The sequence below is a fragment of the Nestor notabilis genome, unplaced genomic scaffold, assembly GCF_000696875.1.
Source record: "Nestor notabilis isolate BGI_N333 unplaced genomic scaffold, ASM69687v1 scaffold2248, whole genome shotgun sequence".
NCBI classification, from domain to species: Eukaryota; Metazoa; Chordata; class Aves; order Psittaciformes; family Psittacidae; genus Nestor; species Nestor notabilis.
The window spans coordinates 48549-67910 of record NW_009941303.1 but is presented as its reverse complement, the minus strand read 5'-3'; the positions used below and the strand labels follow the sequence as shown (position 1 = coordinate 67910).

Genomic DNA, 19362 nt, shown 5'->3' with positions numbered 1-19362 from the left:
CGATTGAGCGTTAGGTAGCTGAGGGGCAGACATGTGGGAGGGAAGACAATGCTGAGCTGCTGCTGCTTATTCTGACATTTAGTTACTGTGAACTGCAGCTTATGATGTTCAGACACAAGCTATTTGTAAACACTCTTACTTACCTGTCCTTAACAAGAGCAGCTGGGAGAAAATTAGGTAGGCTTATCACAGCATGGCTAGAAAAAAATTTATTCGTCTATAATCACGTTTATGTTAGAAAATCATTAGAGAATAGTTGAAGCTATTTGAAAGTATTTCACATATCACAAGCAGGTGGTTGGAAAATACATCAGTCTCATATGTGAAGGCCAGTGAGTGAGCGTGTGTTTTGATATGTGTATGAACGCTGAGAGGCTGTACCAGCAGTGACATTTTTCCTATGTTCTTCATCTCAGAAATGTATTCCTTGTTTATACTAAGGCCTCTCCACACCTTGGTAGTGCTTAACTAAGATTTTATCTCTTATAGAGATGTGCTTCTGGCAGCATTCATTCTCTTTCTCTCTACCACTGGATATGGGTTTAACCAGAAACATCAGACTTGAGTATTTCAGAAATTTCTGGCTGAATGTGGTCTTGAATTCTGTAGAGCTCTGTCTTTTGTTTCCAATTTAGATACAACTGAAAAAGTAACAGGAGAATGTTAGAATAATTTTTATTAGGGGATGAAGCCAACTGATTTGAAGTCATTGGAAAAGTTTTTTAATATAACATTCACAACTTGTATAGCAGCTTGTGATATGATGCAGTTTTGTTAGCACTGTATACCTTGGGGCCAGAATTCAGCTGCTTGGAGCTTGTGCTCAGTGTGGCTGTGTACTGAGGTACGGTTAAACAGCAGCTTCTAAACTGTCTTTTCTCCAAACCTGGGGCTACAAAGAGACCTCCAGCCGCCATATGACCTAAATATGTACAGAATGGAACAAATCCAGAGAGGCTTCTCTGCCTTCCTAGGATTAGGATCCACAAATCTGTGCTTCTTACTCTTATATCCTGCCCTGCAGCTGACTTCTCTGTTTTGCAGAAAAGTGACAGCAGAATATCGTTGGCTACCTGGACCTTATTACATTGAGTCGATCCTCAGCGCTCCTGTTGTCTGAAGCATCTGGCATCAGTTGCTTTCTGAGACAGGCTATTGGGTTAATTGAGCCACTGACATGGAGAGCTTTCCTATGCTTCTCTGCGGCATTGTGTTCCTCAGCCTGTCTGGCCACAGTGGTGTTAGATGGGCTTTCTTGTACATACGAGTGCTCTGGTAATGGTATGAGGTTGTTGCTGTCTGCAAGCTCATGAATACTTGATATGGAAAAAGAGCAGTACTGTGGCCAAGGGGAGAATGGGATTCACCCTAACTAATTCAATATTTCCTTGCTGATTTTGCTTATTTTTAGCATAAATGACTAAAATATTCAAGGACAGAGGCAGTAGGTTTTGATAGCAGGATTTGGAAGACATGGGAAAACTCAGTGGATTCAAGTCAGCGGTGGATTTAGCCAGACACTAGTGGCGGTTCAGTAACATTCAAGCACACTTGTGTGCTGTGGTGCTAGAAAACCTGGCTGTAGTGGTATAGTTCTCCCTGATTTTCTGGTCTTGTGTGCCTGACAAAAGGAGTCAGTGCAAACCTGCCACACTGCATTAAGTAGCAGAGTCTGGTGCAGAAAGTGATCCATAGTTCTCTGTTCATTCTGTGGCAGAGAACCCTTATTCTTCTGAATATTATTATATTATTCAGAATGTGATCTTCCAGTTGAAAGTGGGCAAATTAGAAAATTTTGTCTAACAGCATGCCTTGGCCAGGGAGCCACAAAAATATCTGTCACGTACTAGATAGGGCCTGAAGAAATGGTACTCTATTTCTGTGTTGTTGGGATTTTTTTCTTCTTTTTAGGTTTATAATATGCAAATCTGTATATAAATCTTGCATACATACATACAATGTGATAATGCAAACCCACATACCTTTGAGTGTCGCATACAATTATCTTTGCTTCATTTGTTAATTACCATAGTCTTATTTAACTGTTTCCTCCCTTACTGTTTGCTTTCTTCAGTCACTCTTCCTTTATTTGATCCTGCAGGGGTATATTGCAGCATAATTATTTCCATGGTAACAGGCTGTAATTCCATAAACAGAAGATTGAGTTTGTTATATGATCAGGAAGCAGCTGGAGAGCCATGAAGGCTGATTTTTCAGCAATGCTGGGATCCTGCAACCCTTATTGATATATTCATGTAAACTGCCTGAATTTCTTTCTCCCTCTGCAAATCCTTCTGTAAATAAAAAGGCACACAACACAGTGTTAAAATTGGAGGGTTTGTAAACTGAAATGTTGGGGTATGCTATAGAAGTTCAGAATTTTTCCCTATTTTCTTGTTTTAAGAATTTGAGTGACTGTGGGTTTTTTTTAACATATTCTTGAAAAAGAGGTGTTCATGGTCCAATGATTATTAGCAGGGGCAGATCACAGAATTAATTATAGCAGATCTTCAGTTTATTGTGGGATTATGTTATTTTCATTACTTTCATCATCACTATCTAGTTACTCTATGTGGGTTTTTTTAAGGATTTATGGCAATTAATGTTTGGAAAAGTGTATTCTGTCCTTTGAACAGTTTCTCCAAAACATCCACAGTAATTTCATATGTCTTCTCCTTGGAAAAAAGTGAAATTACATGTGTGTGTTTGTATAAAAAAATGAAATAAAAGTAAATGAAATACTTGTACTGAGTAGGCTCAGGGAACTAAGAACAGCCTAAAACTCGCATTCTCATTTTCACCCTATCAATGTGTTTCTAACACGTCCTGCAACTAATGAAACTCTGAATGGAACCTCATCTACCCTGCAGGCTATCAAAATTTGAGCTTCTGTTTTAAAGAAGCCATAAAAATAATTTGTTCAGAAAGCCAAGAGCAAAATCTCATGTAAAACACATTGTTCTGAGACCAACATATATTACATATCTAATCTCCAAAACAACAAAAAAAACCCCAACCCTACAAACACACCAAACTTGACAATCTGTGGTTTATCTCTGAATGACAAAAGTAGATCAGACTGATCAGCTTGATTTCAGCAGTGAATGCTTTATGTAGCCTGTTTCAAATGCAGAATAATTTTCAGCAGCCTTTTTCTAGTGCAGTGAGAGAAAAGGAATATTTTCTGCAGAGAGTCAAAGGGTATTTGTGTGACTACAAAGCTTTCCAGCGGGTAAGGAAGGAGAGTCAATTTCTGTTGCAGAGATCTGTAGCTTCCAAGCAGGAGAACTATGGTGGGAAGCCCAGCCTCTGAGAAACAAGGCTGTTCATAGAAATAGCAGACTCTTTTGAGAGAGTTCCAGCAGACTTTGAAGACAATTCCATATTTCTGTAATTATAATCATTGATCTTCTAATTTTCTGAATTTACACTTGACACAGCCTGTAATATTCCCTATGATAGAGAGGCAGTCAGGGTTACTTGGTGTGCTCTGTCATTTTGCCAGACCAACTGGCCAGACTGTGGCTAAGTGACAGCACAGCTGGGAGACTTGACACCAAATCAGGCTTCTAATGGTCCTTGGAGTAGTTCCCTTGTAAACACTGGATATGGATCACAAGTGGGAATTGTTGTGGATGCTGTAACCATTAAAGTGATGCCAAACAAGCTTGGAGGAAGGAAGCTGACTCCAGCAGTATTCCATTTGCTCTGATTACTGTTATTTTTAAAGCACTTTTAATTAGAAGCATGTGTGAAAATGAAGTCAGATATAACCCAGACCCCATAAAGCCCCCAAACCCAGTCTGTGGTTCTACTTCTCTGTCCTGTTTAGCAGAGGCATTGTAAGGCCCAGTTCTCCTTTGTGTAACTCTGTTTTAAGCCTTAGTCACAATGTAGAAGTCCGAGCTGATTAGAGTTGGAGCCTGATTTAGCCTGAGCATTGCATGCAGCCAGGATTCCCCCTTCCATGCACCTTCACATGCTGTTTTTCTCTCTTTCCCGGGTGGCTGGCAGTGTTTGTATTCTCTGGCAGCATCCAGCCATGGCAGAAATGATACCCTGCTTAAACCAGGGACTTCCTGAGGGTAACACAAGGGCCACATGCAGCCTGTGGTGCTGTATACCACAACTCAAGGTTACACTCCAGCACTGTGTGTATGAGATTAGTGGTGCTGCTGGTAGAGACTCATAATTCTTATAGGCAAGAGCCTTGAGGTTACTATGGCTCTCCAGGGCATTGTTTTATACTTTCACTGCAGTTTTTTCACTGACTGCATAAATACAAACAAATAGAAAACATGATTTGGTCTTATTTTTGATTGTGTGTGTCTATATGTGCAAATTTGTGTCACTCTTGGTTCAGGCTGTAGGTCTCCAAAGAAAGTTTTCACTGTGATCCTTTTGTGCTGCAAATTTGAGATACCTGATTTTGCATTTGTCTGGGGTAAGGAGCAGTATACAGAAACTGATGTACTGGTCTAAAATCAGTATAGATGTAGGTTTAGGGGAACTCTATGGGACGTACTAATTCAGGGAAAAGCTACAGGTAAAAAGAACTGCAAGAATTAATGTTGCCTTCTTTGTGGTGCTACAGAGTTGTTTTAGGAAAATAACAAAACCAAAAACTTGTAGAATTCTACAGCAAATAAATTGTTGGTCTGAAGAGTAAAGATGGAAAAGAATTGGTAAATTATTCAGAACATTTTCCTGATAAGGTAGTGTTTGTTTTTAAAACATTTTCATTTTTGCTCTCCAATCCAGACTAATTTTGATGTCCACTGCTTCCTAATGGTAATTATGTGCAGCCTGCCAGAGTCTCTCCAGGAAAAGAAAAGTACTTTTGTGGTCAAGGCCAAGACTGGGGCTCAAAAGGTTTGATTTTTCTTTCCTGACTCTGCATCAGGCCTTATGACTGGCCTCAGAACTCTGCTTCTGAACAGGAAACATGAGGTTCCCATGTCTCTTTGTCACGTAGATTTCAAATTTGTTTAAGCAGGACCTTTGAGATGCATCTTAAAGCAGAAATTATTTTGTTATTGTCAGCCTGCAGTGGTGGTAATTCTGTGCCTGTAAAGCAGAGAACACTAGTTTCCTAAAAATATTAAGGAAAATAATTTTCTGTACTTTCAGCCCAGATCTGGCAATTGGTTCTACAGTTTAAAAGTGCATGCCCAGAGTCATTAAATGAGAAGAGTTGACACTGCCCACTATGAATTTGATTATGCAGACTGCAAAGACTTTTTGTATGGCAGAAATTCTTTTTTCACAGTGCCAGATTTTCTCCCTGAGCTGCTTATTTATTTTCCTTCACTCTCATTGTTGAATATTGTTCTGTGCTAAGAAACTTCCAAGTTGTATGATCGGATTGTACTGTAAAGCCCTTCTCCAACTTCATGGGAGTGTAGGTTTAAGGGAAGATTTGCATGGGAGCCATTTCTTGAAGTGTAAAATAGGTGGTTGGATGTGAAAAAGACCTCCACTTCTAAAGAAAAACCTGAATAAAGGCATATGTGCTCAGATGAATTGTTTTAAAATTGTACATGTGAAGGTCTGTCTGTTTATTGCTGAAACTTCAAATTGCTGGATTGCTTGGTACTGCTATTATCTTTCAACTTGATCTATGGGTACATGTACAGGAATATACTGTAGTGTAGCATACAGTAGTTTGTGCTGAACCAACCATAAGTTATTGTAATGTTTTCAAAAGAGTTTATACATCTACTGTCTATAGCTTTAGAAGGGAGATCCATTGTTTTAAAAAGAAAGTGTATAATTTCTCAAGACATGTCTACAAATCAACTATCTGTTTCATGGGGCTGGGTAGTAATGGATAAGTTGTGCCTCTAAGAAACATACTAATAACCCTTCGGCACAGAAAACCTGGAAAGAAGCAAAGATAAAATTTGTCTGCTTACCTAAAAAGTTATCTTTTATTCTCTTTCTGTCTGGTAAGCTCATAAATGAGCAGAGGTTGTCTTAGAAGAGTAAAAGTATTTGGTATCTACCACTTATAAATTAACATGAGGCATGTTGTTTGCAATGTTTTATTTAAACTACCAAATAAGGGGGAGCAACTGGGATATTCAAATTCCTCCCAGGAAAGAGGACATGGGCCACTTTTAAAACAAAAGTTGCCATTGGTTATGTGGGATCAGTACTCCTGGGAAATCATTCCATGCTTCTTAGTATACTTTACCATGAAATGCAGTAAGTGAAAACCTTGCAGGCAAATACTGATATGGCCAGTCCTCAGCAGACAGTGTTCAAATGTTGTATTGGAAATGTTGTGCTGACAGGAACACAGAAATGTAGAGAATAGTAACCATAGTAAAATACATTCACATTTATAACCTGAGACATAATCTGATAGGCTGTGAAAGAGTAAATGCTTTTTAGAGTTATTGAAGGAAAATATTATTAGCTTAAGTTTCTATCCTCCCCCCGCAACCGGCCCTTGAAGTCACTACCATTAGGCCAACACTGGGAATTCTTATAAATCACATTTTCAAATTTGATATAGAATATTAGCTTTCATTGAGAGATCTGATATTTTCATTCCCTTCAGTTCGTATTGTCAACACTTAGGAGTGTGGGTTGGCATTGGCACTGCCTGCTGTCAACAGCCCCGCTTCATTCCCTCCTGCAGTTTTCTCTCTTCAGTCTGGGATGTCAGAAACACTGTGTTGATTGTGCATCGGGAAACTTAATCTGATTAAATGGATACTGTCCTATTACAGCACAACAGGTAGTTGAAGGTAAGACTAGCTAAGCCAATGCTAGTAGAGGATGATGTAGAACGAGAGGAAGCAGAGAGTGGCCATGCAAAGAGGACCAGGTTTCTTTTCACTTCTATGGGAATATCGGAGAAAAACTACCTAGGAAAATGGCAGGCTGTCCACTTCATGTTTTCAAATGAGACAAGATTCCTTTTAGAAACTATGTGGTGACGCACAATTTACTAACCTCAATAGTTGGGTGAGAGGGGGAAATCTAGTGGACTGCAATATACAGGAAGTGAGATGAACTGCTGAGCCTCTACAGGGCTTCTAGTCTACATTCTTTAAGTTAAACCCACTGTTTATTGGCAGTGGTCTTTATGGTGAAATCTGCTTTTGCGAAGAACAGTTTCAACTAATTTGCAAGGAATAAAACTTAAAAATGGATGCATAAGAGGTGTTTCTACCAGTTCCTTATGATGAACCTCTAAAATGCATTAAATATCTATGAGTTATACATATAAAAGCAGAAAAAAAGTCCAAGCCACACTAAGTCAGATCATGTTTATGACTGTTAAAATGTATTCAGATAGGATCTGACCTCATGCCCTCTGTAGTTACCAGGAATCATGTAGTTGGATCTTGGACTTGAAGGTTAACCTAGTCTATTTTGTAATGAGAACTCAGGGGTTTTTTGGTGTTTTTAAGATTACGTTTTACTGTCAACACAGTAACAGTAGATTTTTGCACAGTATCTTTCATGAAAACTGAACCAGAAACTTAATCCCTTTCAGTTGCTTACCTGACCAGAAAAGCCTCTGCAGTGCTGAGTGGTGCGCTCTGAATATACAGGCTTTCTGAAACTCCTCCTTCACACAGTGGGAGCAGGAAATTCCTGGGTTTTTTGCAGGAGTTCCAAGGAAGTCTCTATATGCTCAATGCTCAACATTCTCTGTGTGCTGAAGCATTTCTAGTCACACAGTGTCACTGGTTATTGTTGTCCATCTCTTTTTTCATTCTCTTAATTCATCCCTTACTGAGTGAAGCAAGGAAATGTGCTTATAACAGTTAAAAAGGGATTATAATACCTAAATTCTGGAAAATGCATGTCAGAATTAATGATTTCTTATTTTTATTGGACAGTGAGTCTTTAAAGATTGTGTGATCTGGAGTGGACAGGCCCTTTCTTCCCCCTAGCATGATACATTGGTCAGATATGAATATTTCATCCAAGTTCTGTTTTATTCTGAATTGTAAATTGCAAACTTAATGTTTCTAAATTGTAGATTTCCCATCTTCTATATTCACATAATATTGTGAGCCAGTATTTATATTTTCGGTTTGTTTTGGTGGCTGTTGCAGGTAATGGCAAACATGTGCAGTGGCTCCGTGGGAAGGATGGTGAGGTCTGGGTCTGGGTTATGGGAGAAGCCCCAGGTGACAAGCCGTATGAACAGATATCAGAGGAGCTAATAGCAGAACGAGCCAGGCAACAAGCACAGAAGGAGGCAGAAGAACTATGGTGAGGATTTAAGAATCTGAATTCAGGGTCCACTTGGCATTTTGGGAGACATGGCCTTGTAGAAAGGCAACAGGTAATGGTGGGTAAAACTGGTAAGTATGTTTCATGAACATTCGCTTTCACTTATTTCGGCAAGTTTTTGATGGCATGTGAAAAATGTAATTTTATTTTTATTGAATGCTGAAAACCAAAAAAAAACCCTCTTTCACAGAAAAAGTGAAGCAAAAGGTTTCTTTTGGGGAATTTTGCTAAACCATTGACCAGTTTGTAAATAAATAAAAATGTAACAACCTGGGTTTGATATGATTAAATTATATATGTTTGCTCTATCACACCTCTATGCCCACAATGGGGATTTGGTACATAAAATCCTTCTGAAATTTGTTTTATTTTCATATTGCTGGTATTAAATCTTATCCCAGCAGTTCAAAAGCTGATTACATAAAGTGCCATGCTGGTATTTCCAGCAGGGCCTCTTCCAAGCCTGTGCGAGACTCAAAAGTGTTTTGGTGCTTGATATTGTTAAGAAGTAGGCCACCTGCCTCCTACACTTCCTTTTGTAGTGCAACACTGAAAAGTGACAGTTTAAATATCAGATTATTCTATGTTGTTCCTTTTAATATGATATTCTTCTTGCTTACAGTGATTGCATATTTAAGTAGGGATTTAAAGCTGCAACCTGTCCTCTGCATTCCTTTTACATTGTCAGTACTAATAAAAAATCTAGTGTAAGAATTTGGCAGACATTTGTATTGACATTTGAGGGACAATAAGTTCCCAATCATGCTTTGCTAGACTGACAGAAAAAAAACCCTATCTTTTTCAGCCAGGGAAGGAAAAATACAGGGTATGACTCAAAGACATCCAAGAAGTACTTCTCTAATTTAGATGGTGCTATTTTAATTAGTCATTTATCAAAACTTGAAAATGTATGCTTTCTGGATAGTTTCCTCAAATCTAATTTGTGCTAGGTCTCTTGTTAAATATATTTTAATTCTTTCCTTGTATGTCTCCATGAAGTCTTATGCTAAGTATTTGTTGCAGTCACTGAGCAAATATTTATACTCAATATAAAGAAAATAACTGGTGTCTTAAATGATTTTTATTTTCAAATCCTTTTCCAAAGGAGACAAAAGGAGGCTGAAATTACAAAGAAATTCCGGGATGCTATGGCACAAGAAAAAGCCAGAATAGTGGCAGAAAAATGGAAAATAGAAATAGAAGATCGGAAGGCTGCCAAATTGGAGGAGGAAAAAATTCAGGAGGAACTGAAGGTTTGCATAGAGTAATTTAGCATTTTTAATAGTATTTTTATATAGACTCAAAGTTCTTGTCACCTTCAGTGCATGTTTATTAATAAGCTTTAAAACCCAGAGTTGTAATTTTACATCCTGGAATATACAAATAGCTACATGGTGTTCACCGGAACAGCTGGGTGAGTGATGCAAAAAAATTACATATCTCATTCAAAAGTGTCAGGACAATCAAACTGGTTATTCAGCTCAGACATTAACAGAATTGTTCAGTCAGCTGTGCGGAATGAATCATAGTGGGGAAAAATGTACAATTGTGAAATGTCACATTTTGAGTTAGTTTCCTTGGACATATTTTGTGTGTTTTGTTCACATATTTAACTTGAAAATTCTGTCGCTACTTTCTTCAAGGGGTGGATCCTTCTCCTACTCAACATATGGGAAAAGTCCAGTTGGCTTTGCTGGGAGAAGTTCATTTGCCTGATTTTTATTGACTTCATAATGAAGTTCCTATGAGCAAAGTTAAAGAATTTCACTGTTTGAAATAATATTTGTTTTCACATTCTCTTGTTGAAAAGAAGATGGCTTCTGTCTCCCTTTTCATATTACTTTATAAAGATAAAAAATTGTTTAAAAATGAAAAAACTAATATATAATTGGTTTAGAGTGCAGATAAATTGTCACAGTCTTCCAAGTCTCGGATGTGTGCTCTGGGACTGCACAAGATGGTGAGGCTGGGTTTCCATGGAGAAAGTCTGTAGCAAAATATGACTCCTAGGAGATCTGCATCCAGTAACTTCCATCTACATGCCTGCCTTTCCCCTGCTGATGGCTTGCTATGCCATTTTTCCCTTCCCAGGATGGTGATTAAAAGTGTAGAAAGTGTAGATAGGCTCCCACCTTGTCCCTCTGTGAAGGGAGGAATGCTGAAAAACTCAGTGTTAAATTTATATGGTTTGATTACAAACTAGAATCAGCATGTTACCTGTCATTCTGTGAACTGTGGGCTTGTAATTTGAGGGTGATTATAGTGTTTATAGGGTAGCACAAAACAAGGGTGAATCCTGCAGAAAGTTGCTGATTTACCCTTGCGCAATTAATTTGAATTCATAGGAGAGAACAGGGCGTTTGAAATTTGATGTCAATAGGTAATGAAACTATACCTTTCAAGTGCTTTATTAATGTATGAATAATGAACAGAGTGACTAATTAAATGGTCTTTTCTCTGCGTTCTGTAAAGCAAAGCCCTCTTGAACAAAGACTGATGCACTGTTCACTTGTACCTCTGCAGCTGATTTACAGTGCGCAACCTATGGGTTGAGATAAGAACAGTTTAATAATTAAAATAAAATACAGTGTACTATTACTACTAATAATAATAACAAGGAGATATAAAACTAAAAGGGGGAAGGAAAACAAAAATACTCCAGTAACAGTGATGCCCAATACAATTGCTCAGCACTTGCTGACCAACACCCATCCCATCTCAGGCAGCGATTGGTCCCTTCTGGGTAACTCCCCCCAGTTTATATACTGGGCATGACGTGCTGTGGCATGGAATACCCCTTTGTCTAGTTTGGGCCAGGTGTCCTGTTCTTGCTTCCTCCTGGCTTCTTGTACCCCTCCTCACTGGCAGAGCATGAGACTGAAAAGTCCTTGATCAGGGTAAGCATTACTTAGCAACAACTAAAATATTGGTGCGTTATCAGCACTGTTCTCAGACTAAGCCAAAACACAGCACTGTGCCAACTGCTAGGAAGAAAAATAACTCTATCCCAGCTGAAACTAGGACACCAACATCTTTGGTAACAAGATATTAACCAATGGTTATTTTTTAGATGCCCCTTTATTGAGTGTGCTCCCAGCATTTGTTATATTAATACAACCTAGTCTAATTACACATCCAGTCTGGGGTCTTCATTTATGTCTGTAATTTAAGGTCTGTTGGAGGGAATTGGACTAACATAGCAGAGATCCAAATACAGGATTGACCCATGGTACTATAGCACCACAACTTTGCTGCTCAGAAAAGCTGCTGATCTATAACTTGGTCTTGAAAGAGCAGGTTTTGTATATAGGGCTGTAGAACTTCTTAAAAACAGTAAAGGCATTTCAAAGACAAGTGAATCTCACAGGCTAATATGGGGGAGTTAACTTCTCTGTCCACTGGCTTATTTAAGCTCACTTGGCTTTCCTTCTCCTTCGCATTTTACTCTTTTTATAACTACTCTTGTGCAGTGGAAGAAGTACATGAAATATTTACAAGCTGAATAAGCAGAAAGGTACCTAAACAGGAAAATGGGAAGATATGTTTCTGGCATCTACCTCCAACTACAAAAATTGAATAGATCTAAGGTGTTGGGAAAAAGATGAATTAATAAATCTACTCGTGTATGACTGCAATCATTGAAATAATGAAAAAATGTAGCTTTCATGAATGATTCAGGGTGTGGAATGAGATGCAGATCAGTTAGCAAGCCCACTTTAACAGGTTTAAAATATTTAACGCACTAGTAATCATCCTTCTATGGTTATGAACAGACCATGTTTAAAGCAGTTTCCAAAACGGGGTATGAAAATTTCAGTCTCTGCTGATGCTTTATTCTTTTGAAGGATTTTGGCTTGGGAGATCTGGGAGATCGAAACTGTCCTTTCTGCTGATGTGTCTAATTTCTAAACATATTGTATCTCACACACTCCCTTTTAAAGCAATTTTATTCCTCTTGACCTATGGTGGGACTTAGGGCTGTCTGCGCTAGATAAATGGTATCTCACACATCAAAGTGAATGATGATCCCTGTTTCCTTTTCCAACACTATTAGAAAAGTATTGCTTTTCTTGGTGTTTCTTAAGTAGAAATGCCTTTAATTTATGATGCTAGAATATCAATGTTGACTGCTCTATTTTTGCAGTTTAAGGACAGCTCTTCTTTTGTGCACCTATTGCAAAGGACAAATAGGAGAGCCAATTACTATCATTAATCTTTTTGCTAATTTACAAAGAGTATGAGATCACAGGCATAATTTCCTGCTGTTATCAGTTGCTGTCATTAAGAGTCTTAAACAATGTGCAGAGCTAGGGCAAATTCAAGGTATCAGTGTCAGCCAGCCAGGGGTGGGGAGTATCTTTCAGCTACGTTTAGAAATACCCTCTCTCAGCTTTCTCTTCATGTGGTCTACATATAGCAAGAGAATGTTAAAGTACTATCTGTATGAAAAGATCAGACACCTGCCAAATTTAATAATATAAGCACAGTTCACAGTAAAACTAGATTGCTTCTTAAAAATTCCTTGGGAGATGAAATATGTGTTAACTGAAAGTTGCGTATGGCAGCTTTTATGGGCATTGTTTTTCTTCATGCATCTAAAAATATTTAGTAAGAATTTCAATGAGAGTGGGCACTTAAGGAGAAGTAATCCTTATTCTGTTTATAGGCAACAAGAGAGTAACAGTGCATTATAATTTCCTCCCACAATTTATATTTTTTTATTGCAAGCTCATAGGACATAGAATGATTTGGGTTGGAAGGAACCTTAAAGATCATCTAGTTTCAATGCCCTTGCCATTGACAAGGACGCCTCCCACTAGACCAGGTTGCTCAAAGCCCCATCCAGCCTGGCTTTGAACACTTCCAGGGATGGGGCATCCACAGCTTCCCAGGGCAACCTGTGCCAGTGTCTCACCACCCTCACAATAAGAACTTCTTCCTTATATCTAGTCTAAATCTACTCTTTTTCAGTTTAAAGCCATTCCCCCTTGTCCTGTCACTACATGCCCTTGTAAAAAGTCCTCCCCAGATTTCCTGTAGGCCCCATTTGGGCACTGGAAGGCTGCTCTAAGGTCTTTCTGGAGCCTTCTCTTCTCCAGGCTGAACAAGCCCAAGTCTCTCAGCCTGTCTTCATACGAGAAGTGCTCCAGCCCTCTGAGCATCTTTGTGGCCCTCCTCTGGACTTTCTCCAACAGGTCCACACCTTTCTTGTGTTGGGGTCCCCAGAGCTGAGTGCAGTACTCCAGGTGGGGTCTCACAAGAGCAGAGTCCCATTGCTGAGTCGTGTTGGGCTTCTTGTCAGCCAACACCCCCAAGTCCTTCACCTCAGAGCTGCTCTCAATCCAGTCCTTCCCCGGGCTTAACACGCCCAAGTCTCTCAGCCTGTCTTCATACGAGAAGTGCTCCAGCCCTCTGAGCATCTTTGTGGCCCTCCTCTGGACTTTCTCCAACAGGTCCACACCTTTCTTGTGTTGGGGTCCCCAGAGCTGAGTGCAGTACTCCAGGTGGGGTCTCACAAGAGCAGAGTCCCATTGCTGAGTCGTGTTGGGCTTCTTGTCAGCCAACACCCCCAAGTCCTTCACCTCAGAGCTGCTCTCAATCCAGTCTCCACCCAGCCTGTAGCTGTGCTTGGGATTGCCCTGACCCAGGTGCAGGACCTTGCACCAGCCCTCAGTGAACTTCATAAGGTCGGCATTGGCCCACCTCTCAAGCGTGTCAAGGTCCCTCTGGATGGCATCCCTTCCCTCCAGCATGTTGACTGCACCACACAGCTTGGTCTCATCAGCAAACTTGCTGTATGGTGCACTCAATCCCACCATCCATGTCCCTGAAAGATGTTAAACAGCACTGGTCCCAATACCAACCCCTGGTGAATGCCACTCATCACTGGTCTCCACTTGGACATCATGCTGTTGAGCACAATGCTTTGAGTGCAAGCAACCAGCCAATTCCTTATCCACCACGTGGTCCTTCCATCCAGATCCATGCCTTTCCAGTCTGGAGAGAAGGATATTGTATGGGACAGTGTCAAATGCCTTACACAAGTCCAGGTAGATGACATCTGTTGCTATTCCCTTATCCACAATGCCATGGCACCATTATAGAAGGCCACCAAATTTATCAGGCATGATTTGCTCTTAGTGAAGCCATGTTGGCTTTCACCAATCACCTCCCTACTATCTATGTGCCTTAGCATAGTATCTAGGAGGATCTGCTCCGTGATCTTGCTGAGCACTAAGGTCACATTGACTGACCTGTAGTTCTCTCGGTCTTTGTTTTTTTTCCCTTTTTAAAAATGGGGGTTGTATTTCCCCTTTCCCAGTCAGTAAAGTCAGTTAAGTAAGTTCCTGACCTTCAGTTCCAGTTGGGATTTTAGTGGGTGAATTGAGCTTTTTTCAAGGTGTTGATCTAATGTTTTCTATGTCCCGGCTGTTTCAATTCTCATCAGAGAAAACAGGTATAGAATCAGCCTTCAGAAAAGAACAGAATAATTAGTGCTTCAGTTCAGGAAATCTCTAATAAGGACAGCTTGTGCTTAATAGAAAGAACACGCTTCAGTCCCATTGAGCTGGTTGGGCTTTCAACACATCTGTGTGCTTTACGGTGCCGAGAAGTGCTATGGACCTGATTCTTCAGACAATTGCTGCCAGGTGTAGAGTTTAGGAACACAGTAAAATATCATTGTCACCCCTTATAGTACTGTGGGCTTCTTATGATAAATACACTGAGCATTCAGTCCTGATCTGAAAAAAAACATCAGACACTTGAATGGGCCTCTTATCTTTAAGTGCAAATAGGCTGCAGGTTCAGCTCTGTCAAGAAAACACTAAACTCTCCCAAGGACAGCATATTTAGAATCTAGGAATATGAGAACAGCTTCTTGATGGGTTTTGGCACCCTGTTCATTCTGAAAATGCCTCGCTTAAGTTCATTCAATCACAAATACAGTAATTCAGTGATACTTCATTTTGTTTTCTTTTGTGCAACCACAGTTCAGAATTTCTTTTTTATTATGCAGTTGTCTCCAGAACCGTGTTGAAAGTGAGGCAGCCGTGAGTTGCTGCTGGGAATAAGGTCTTCAGGATTTTCTATCCTACTTGTGAGGAACTGTGATACTAATGTAAGAAAATCTTTCCCCCGGTGGCATCAGTAATGATTGCACTTGCTGCATCCACTGTCTTGATTCTGGATTGATAATAAAAACTAGCAAAGCTCTGATATTTTTCATGGGTAATCCTCCGCTAATGAGGATCGTTTACATGTAAGGAATTCAAGCTGTGAAGAGTCACTAAGTTCCAGAGACAAACCTTTAGTTAGATTGTTACTGGATCTACGCAAGTTACATGAGCAGGGTCTGCTCCATCATGTGCAATAAATCTTAGATCTCTCCCAACCAGGAACAGTCCTTAGCTTTGTTTTCTGTCTCATCTAAAAGAGGGTCTTTGTGAACCAGAGTATATTGTCACCTCCCTATATGAGCCATGTGTGAATAGCATATCCCTGACTGAAACATAACTTCTACATAAAACACAAATGTATTTTATACATTTGTCTCAGTGCAAATACATGCACCATGAAATGATGCAAACCCCATGTTCCTTTTGAGACACTGGTAGTAGAGAAGAAAATAATGTCTCTGCAACTGCTTCCTTTTCTGATGCAAGTGAGAGAATTTTCTCAGGAAAAGAATGGGAAGGAATTAAACATATTTCTGCTGATCTCACCCAACGCTCTGTTGGAAACTGTCAGGTGAGTTTGTGGAGAACTGATCTCTGAATTCAGCCTGTTGTGTCAACCTTGCCAGGAGCAGGCTGTCCTGGAGCCTGGGACCCAGGATTTCCAGATTCCCTCTTTCAGCGCAGGAAGTCTTACGGGCTCAGATCTGAAGGTGAGCTCTGTTCTCAGCTCTGTGACAGGTAGCCTGAATGTCTGTCCTGGCTCGGGGGTGGTTCACGCAGCTGTAATGCAGCTGACTAGCTGCAGCTGTCAGGGCTGCCAGAGACTTCCTGCCAGCCTGAAGTGCTGAAGGAATCCCAGGCATCCTTTGCTTCAGAGAGGACTGTTGCAACAAATATGTCTTGTAGCTTTCGCTCTGAGCAGGATGCCAGTTGTTCAGCTGCCCAGCATCCTGTAAGGCTCCCCAGAGACATCTCAAGAGCCATGGCAGCCAGAAGCTCCGTTTTCCATTGTAAAAAATCAACTGCTTTATCTTGACTTTTCCTCAGTGCATTTTTTGACTTTCTGCAGCAAAAACTAAGTGCTGTCCTAATCTCCTCTCATCTGCATTGGACTGAAACATTAGAAAGTAACCATGGCTAACGTCAAATATTATTTAGAGCTGGACGTAGTAAAACTATCAAACATTGCGAGGCAGGCATTGCAGTAACAAGTAACAAGTCTGTGGTAAATGTTCAACTGCCAGAGGCTAGATAGGATCATTTAGCATGTTCAAATTCTCCAGTGGAGTTAAAGCTGGAGAGGATTATTGCTGCCTATTGAACTTTCACTGTGATTTGTTGCAGCAGGTTGGTATTTCTTGGCAATTTGTGACTATGTAGTGAACTGTCACCTTTCTAATTATTCTGAAAGAGCTGAAAGGGTCATGGCACAAAGTACAATTTCTGAACTGTCAGGCAGAAGGTGATGTTTTTACATTATTGTTGCTCTTCACTCTCAGCTCTGATGTGCAGGATTGTGTTCACGGGGAGAAGCAGGTAAACTGGTTGCTCTGTTCTTCCGGTGGAGTGTGGCAAGTTCAGTTATTAATTTAAATAGAAACGTTCGGGGTTTACACACACTTCACAAAAGGCTGACTTTTCTTTCCTGTGGCGTATTAACAAGGGTTGTTTCTCCTCACATACACATTAAGGAGTTGTACAATATACTTGCACTAGTATCCATGCACTAATTTGAATAAATAGAATTTTATTTTTTCTTTCTTTAATAAGGAAAATCATATGAAATTTTTTGTGACTTCAGAATCAAGTGTCAGTGTTGAGTTTGCTGATATTGTTGTCTCTCCTTTGACTTAAATCTCCTCCTCCCTTAAGTTTACCTTGTTATTTGAGAGGTTGAACAGAATACATCTTGATAACCCAGGACTACCCATGTGTCTCTCTATCTTCCCAAAAAGATAGCCTAGCTGAATTGGATTTTTTTAGATAGTGAAGCTAAGTGAATAAGTATTCTTCTCATAAGAATAAAGAATAGCTCATTGCATGCTTTTTCCAAGAAAGGAATAGAGCCATTTATTAGCAACTGAAATATGTAGTCCCTAGTTCTATTAAAAAAGGTGATTTATTTGGTTTTATTATTCTGAAGAAGCTACTGGGCTTTGAAATCAGTGCTCCCAAAAAGCATTGACTATTCAAAAATAATGAACTGCCCACTGAAGAAATCTTTTTAGGACTCAGGAGATAACAATGGGAGGATGATGTTAGAAATAATCAAAGATACCAGCATTAGAATTGACTGAAGAACAATACTAGGCTTTTCTTTCTTGGAAATAGTAAGGACAGAGGGCAGCCTAATTTGTTGTTCATCATGTGTGTTATGGAACTTATGTGTGTTATGTGTATTCATTACACTATTAATACCCACTATTTCAAGTTTTTTGATTTGTTGTGTTATCAAGAAGACAGATTCTCTGCTGGTGTGAACTGGCGGAGCTCAGCTGTGTTAAAGGGAGAAACGTTGATTTATTTTGCTTAAGGAAATGGAGAAGTGGTTGAATCCTTTCAAAGGATAGAGATTTGCATTTGTTCTGTTTTCCCACTCTGAAGATGGTGTTGCTTGTCACTGCTCATCATTGCTCACTTCTTTTCAGTCTTCTTGTCATTCTTCCTTAAATGTGCCATCGTGCGATCCATGACCAGAACAACCAGAGTCCTCTTTCCTTCCATGGCTTCTGTCCCTCACTGAGCTTCTAGGGGTTGTAAACAGCAATACTGTTTTCTTTGGAAAGCAGTCTTCTGAAAAGAATTGGAGTTGTCTTTGTCTAATTCCAGATGTTTGGTTAACAACAGATAATGTCTGCAGAGCTAGAGAGAAGTAGGGTGGGGGAAGGAGAGGAAAAAGCACCTTTCCTTCCCCATGGTGGACAATGTTTCCCAAACAGACATTTGACACCTGTTCAACCATTGTGAAGACATGTATGAGTCTCTCTTAGGGGCACTGAACGTTGTTTGGACATTCGTATTACTACATGCAGGTTGCTTTTGGTATTTGAGCCCTGGCAGGTGTTAAGATAGGACAGACCACCTTTGAATAAGTTTTCCAATGTATTATAAAACACAAACTATTTACTGTAGGGAAGTGTTAATTTATATATATGTTTATTGAATTAAAGTACAGCTTTTGGATAGTTCCCACCCTTTCAGACTAAAAAGAGGCTGAATTATGACAAACGTTTATACATGCTGTGAACTTTTATATAAGTAGCACCTTCAGACACTGAACAGAAAATACCTACATGTTCAAAAAAACAAAAAAAAGGCATGCAAGTTACTTTCTACAGGATTATGAGCAACTTCATGGAAGTTCAGTTTTGCATCTCCTGAACCCACAGACTAAGTTTAGAGAATAATAGAAGTCAGGTTTTGTCTCCACTCGTATTTGTAGTACTTATTAAAATAGACCATGTATTGTTTTGGTCATGCTGTGAATCCTGCTGTGGTGAAAGTTTGTTTTCAAACTTATAAAAGATGCCCTTCCACAAAGTTCACAGTGCAAAAATATGATATAATAAAAAGGAAGATAAATCTCTGTGATTTCCCTTTCAGTAGGAGCAATCCTACCTGAAAAGAATTTTTAGACTTTACATCATAACATGTCTTCAGAAAAAAAAAGTACCAGTAAAAATTCTGTAGCTAAAAACATTTCCTTGAATACACCGCCTCAGCTGACTGGTAGAATGTGTTGGTGCAGTTGATAAAATTGTTTTCCAGTTTAAAGTAATCATGGGAGGTTGTTTGCTGTTTGGGTTGTGGGTTTTGTTTGTTTTCTTTGGGTTTGTTTGTTTTGGTTTTGTTGTTTTGGTTTGGATTGGGCTTTTGCTTGGTTTTTTTTGCACTCAACTCTTGCTGGTCCCATTGCAATGAAACA

The 19362-nt window shown here is 39.6% G+C and overlaps 1 protein-coding gene across 2 annotated transcripts in view; it reads left to right on the top strand.

The window, feature by feature from the left end:
* The window catches only part of SH2D4B (SH2 domain containing 4B), a 60329-nt gene that overhangs the window by 2379 nt on the left and 38588 nt on the right, over nucleotides 1–19362 (top strand). For both annotated transcript variants that reach the window (XM_010020797.1, XM_010020796.1), the window contains exons 2-3: nucleotides 8079–8238; nucleotides 9365–9512. In XM_010020797.1, coding sequence (XP_010019099.1) covers nucleotides 8079–8238; nucleotides 9365–9512 — 308 coding nt within the window. The remainder of the gene's footprint in view (nucleotides 1–8078; nucleotides 8239–9364; nucleotides 9513–19362) is intronic.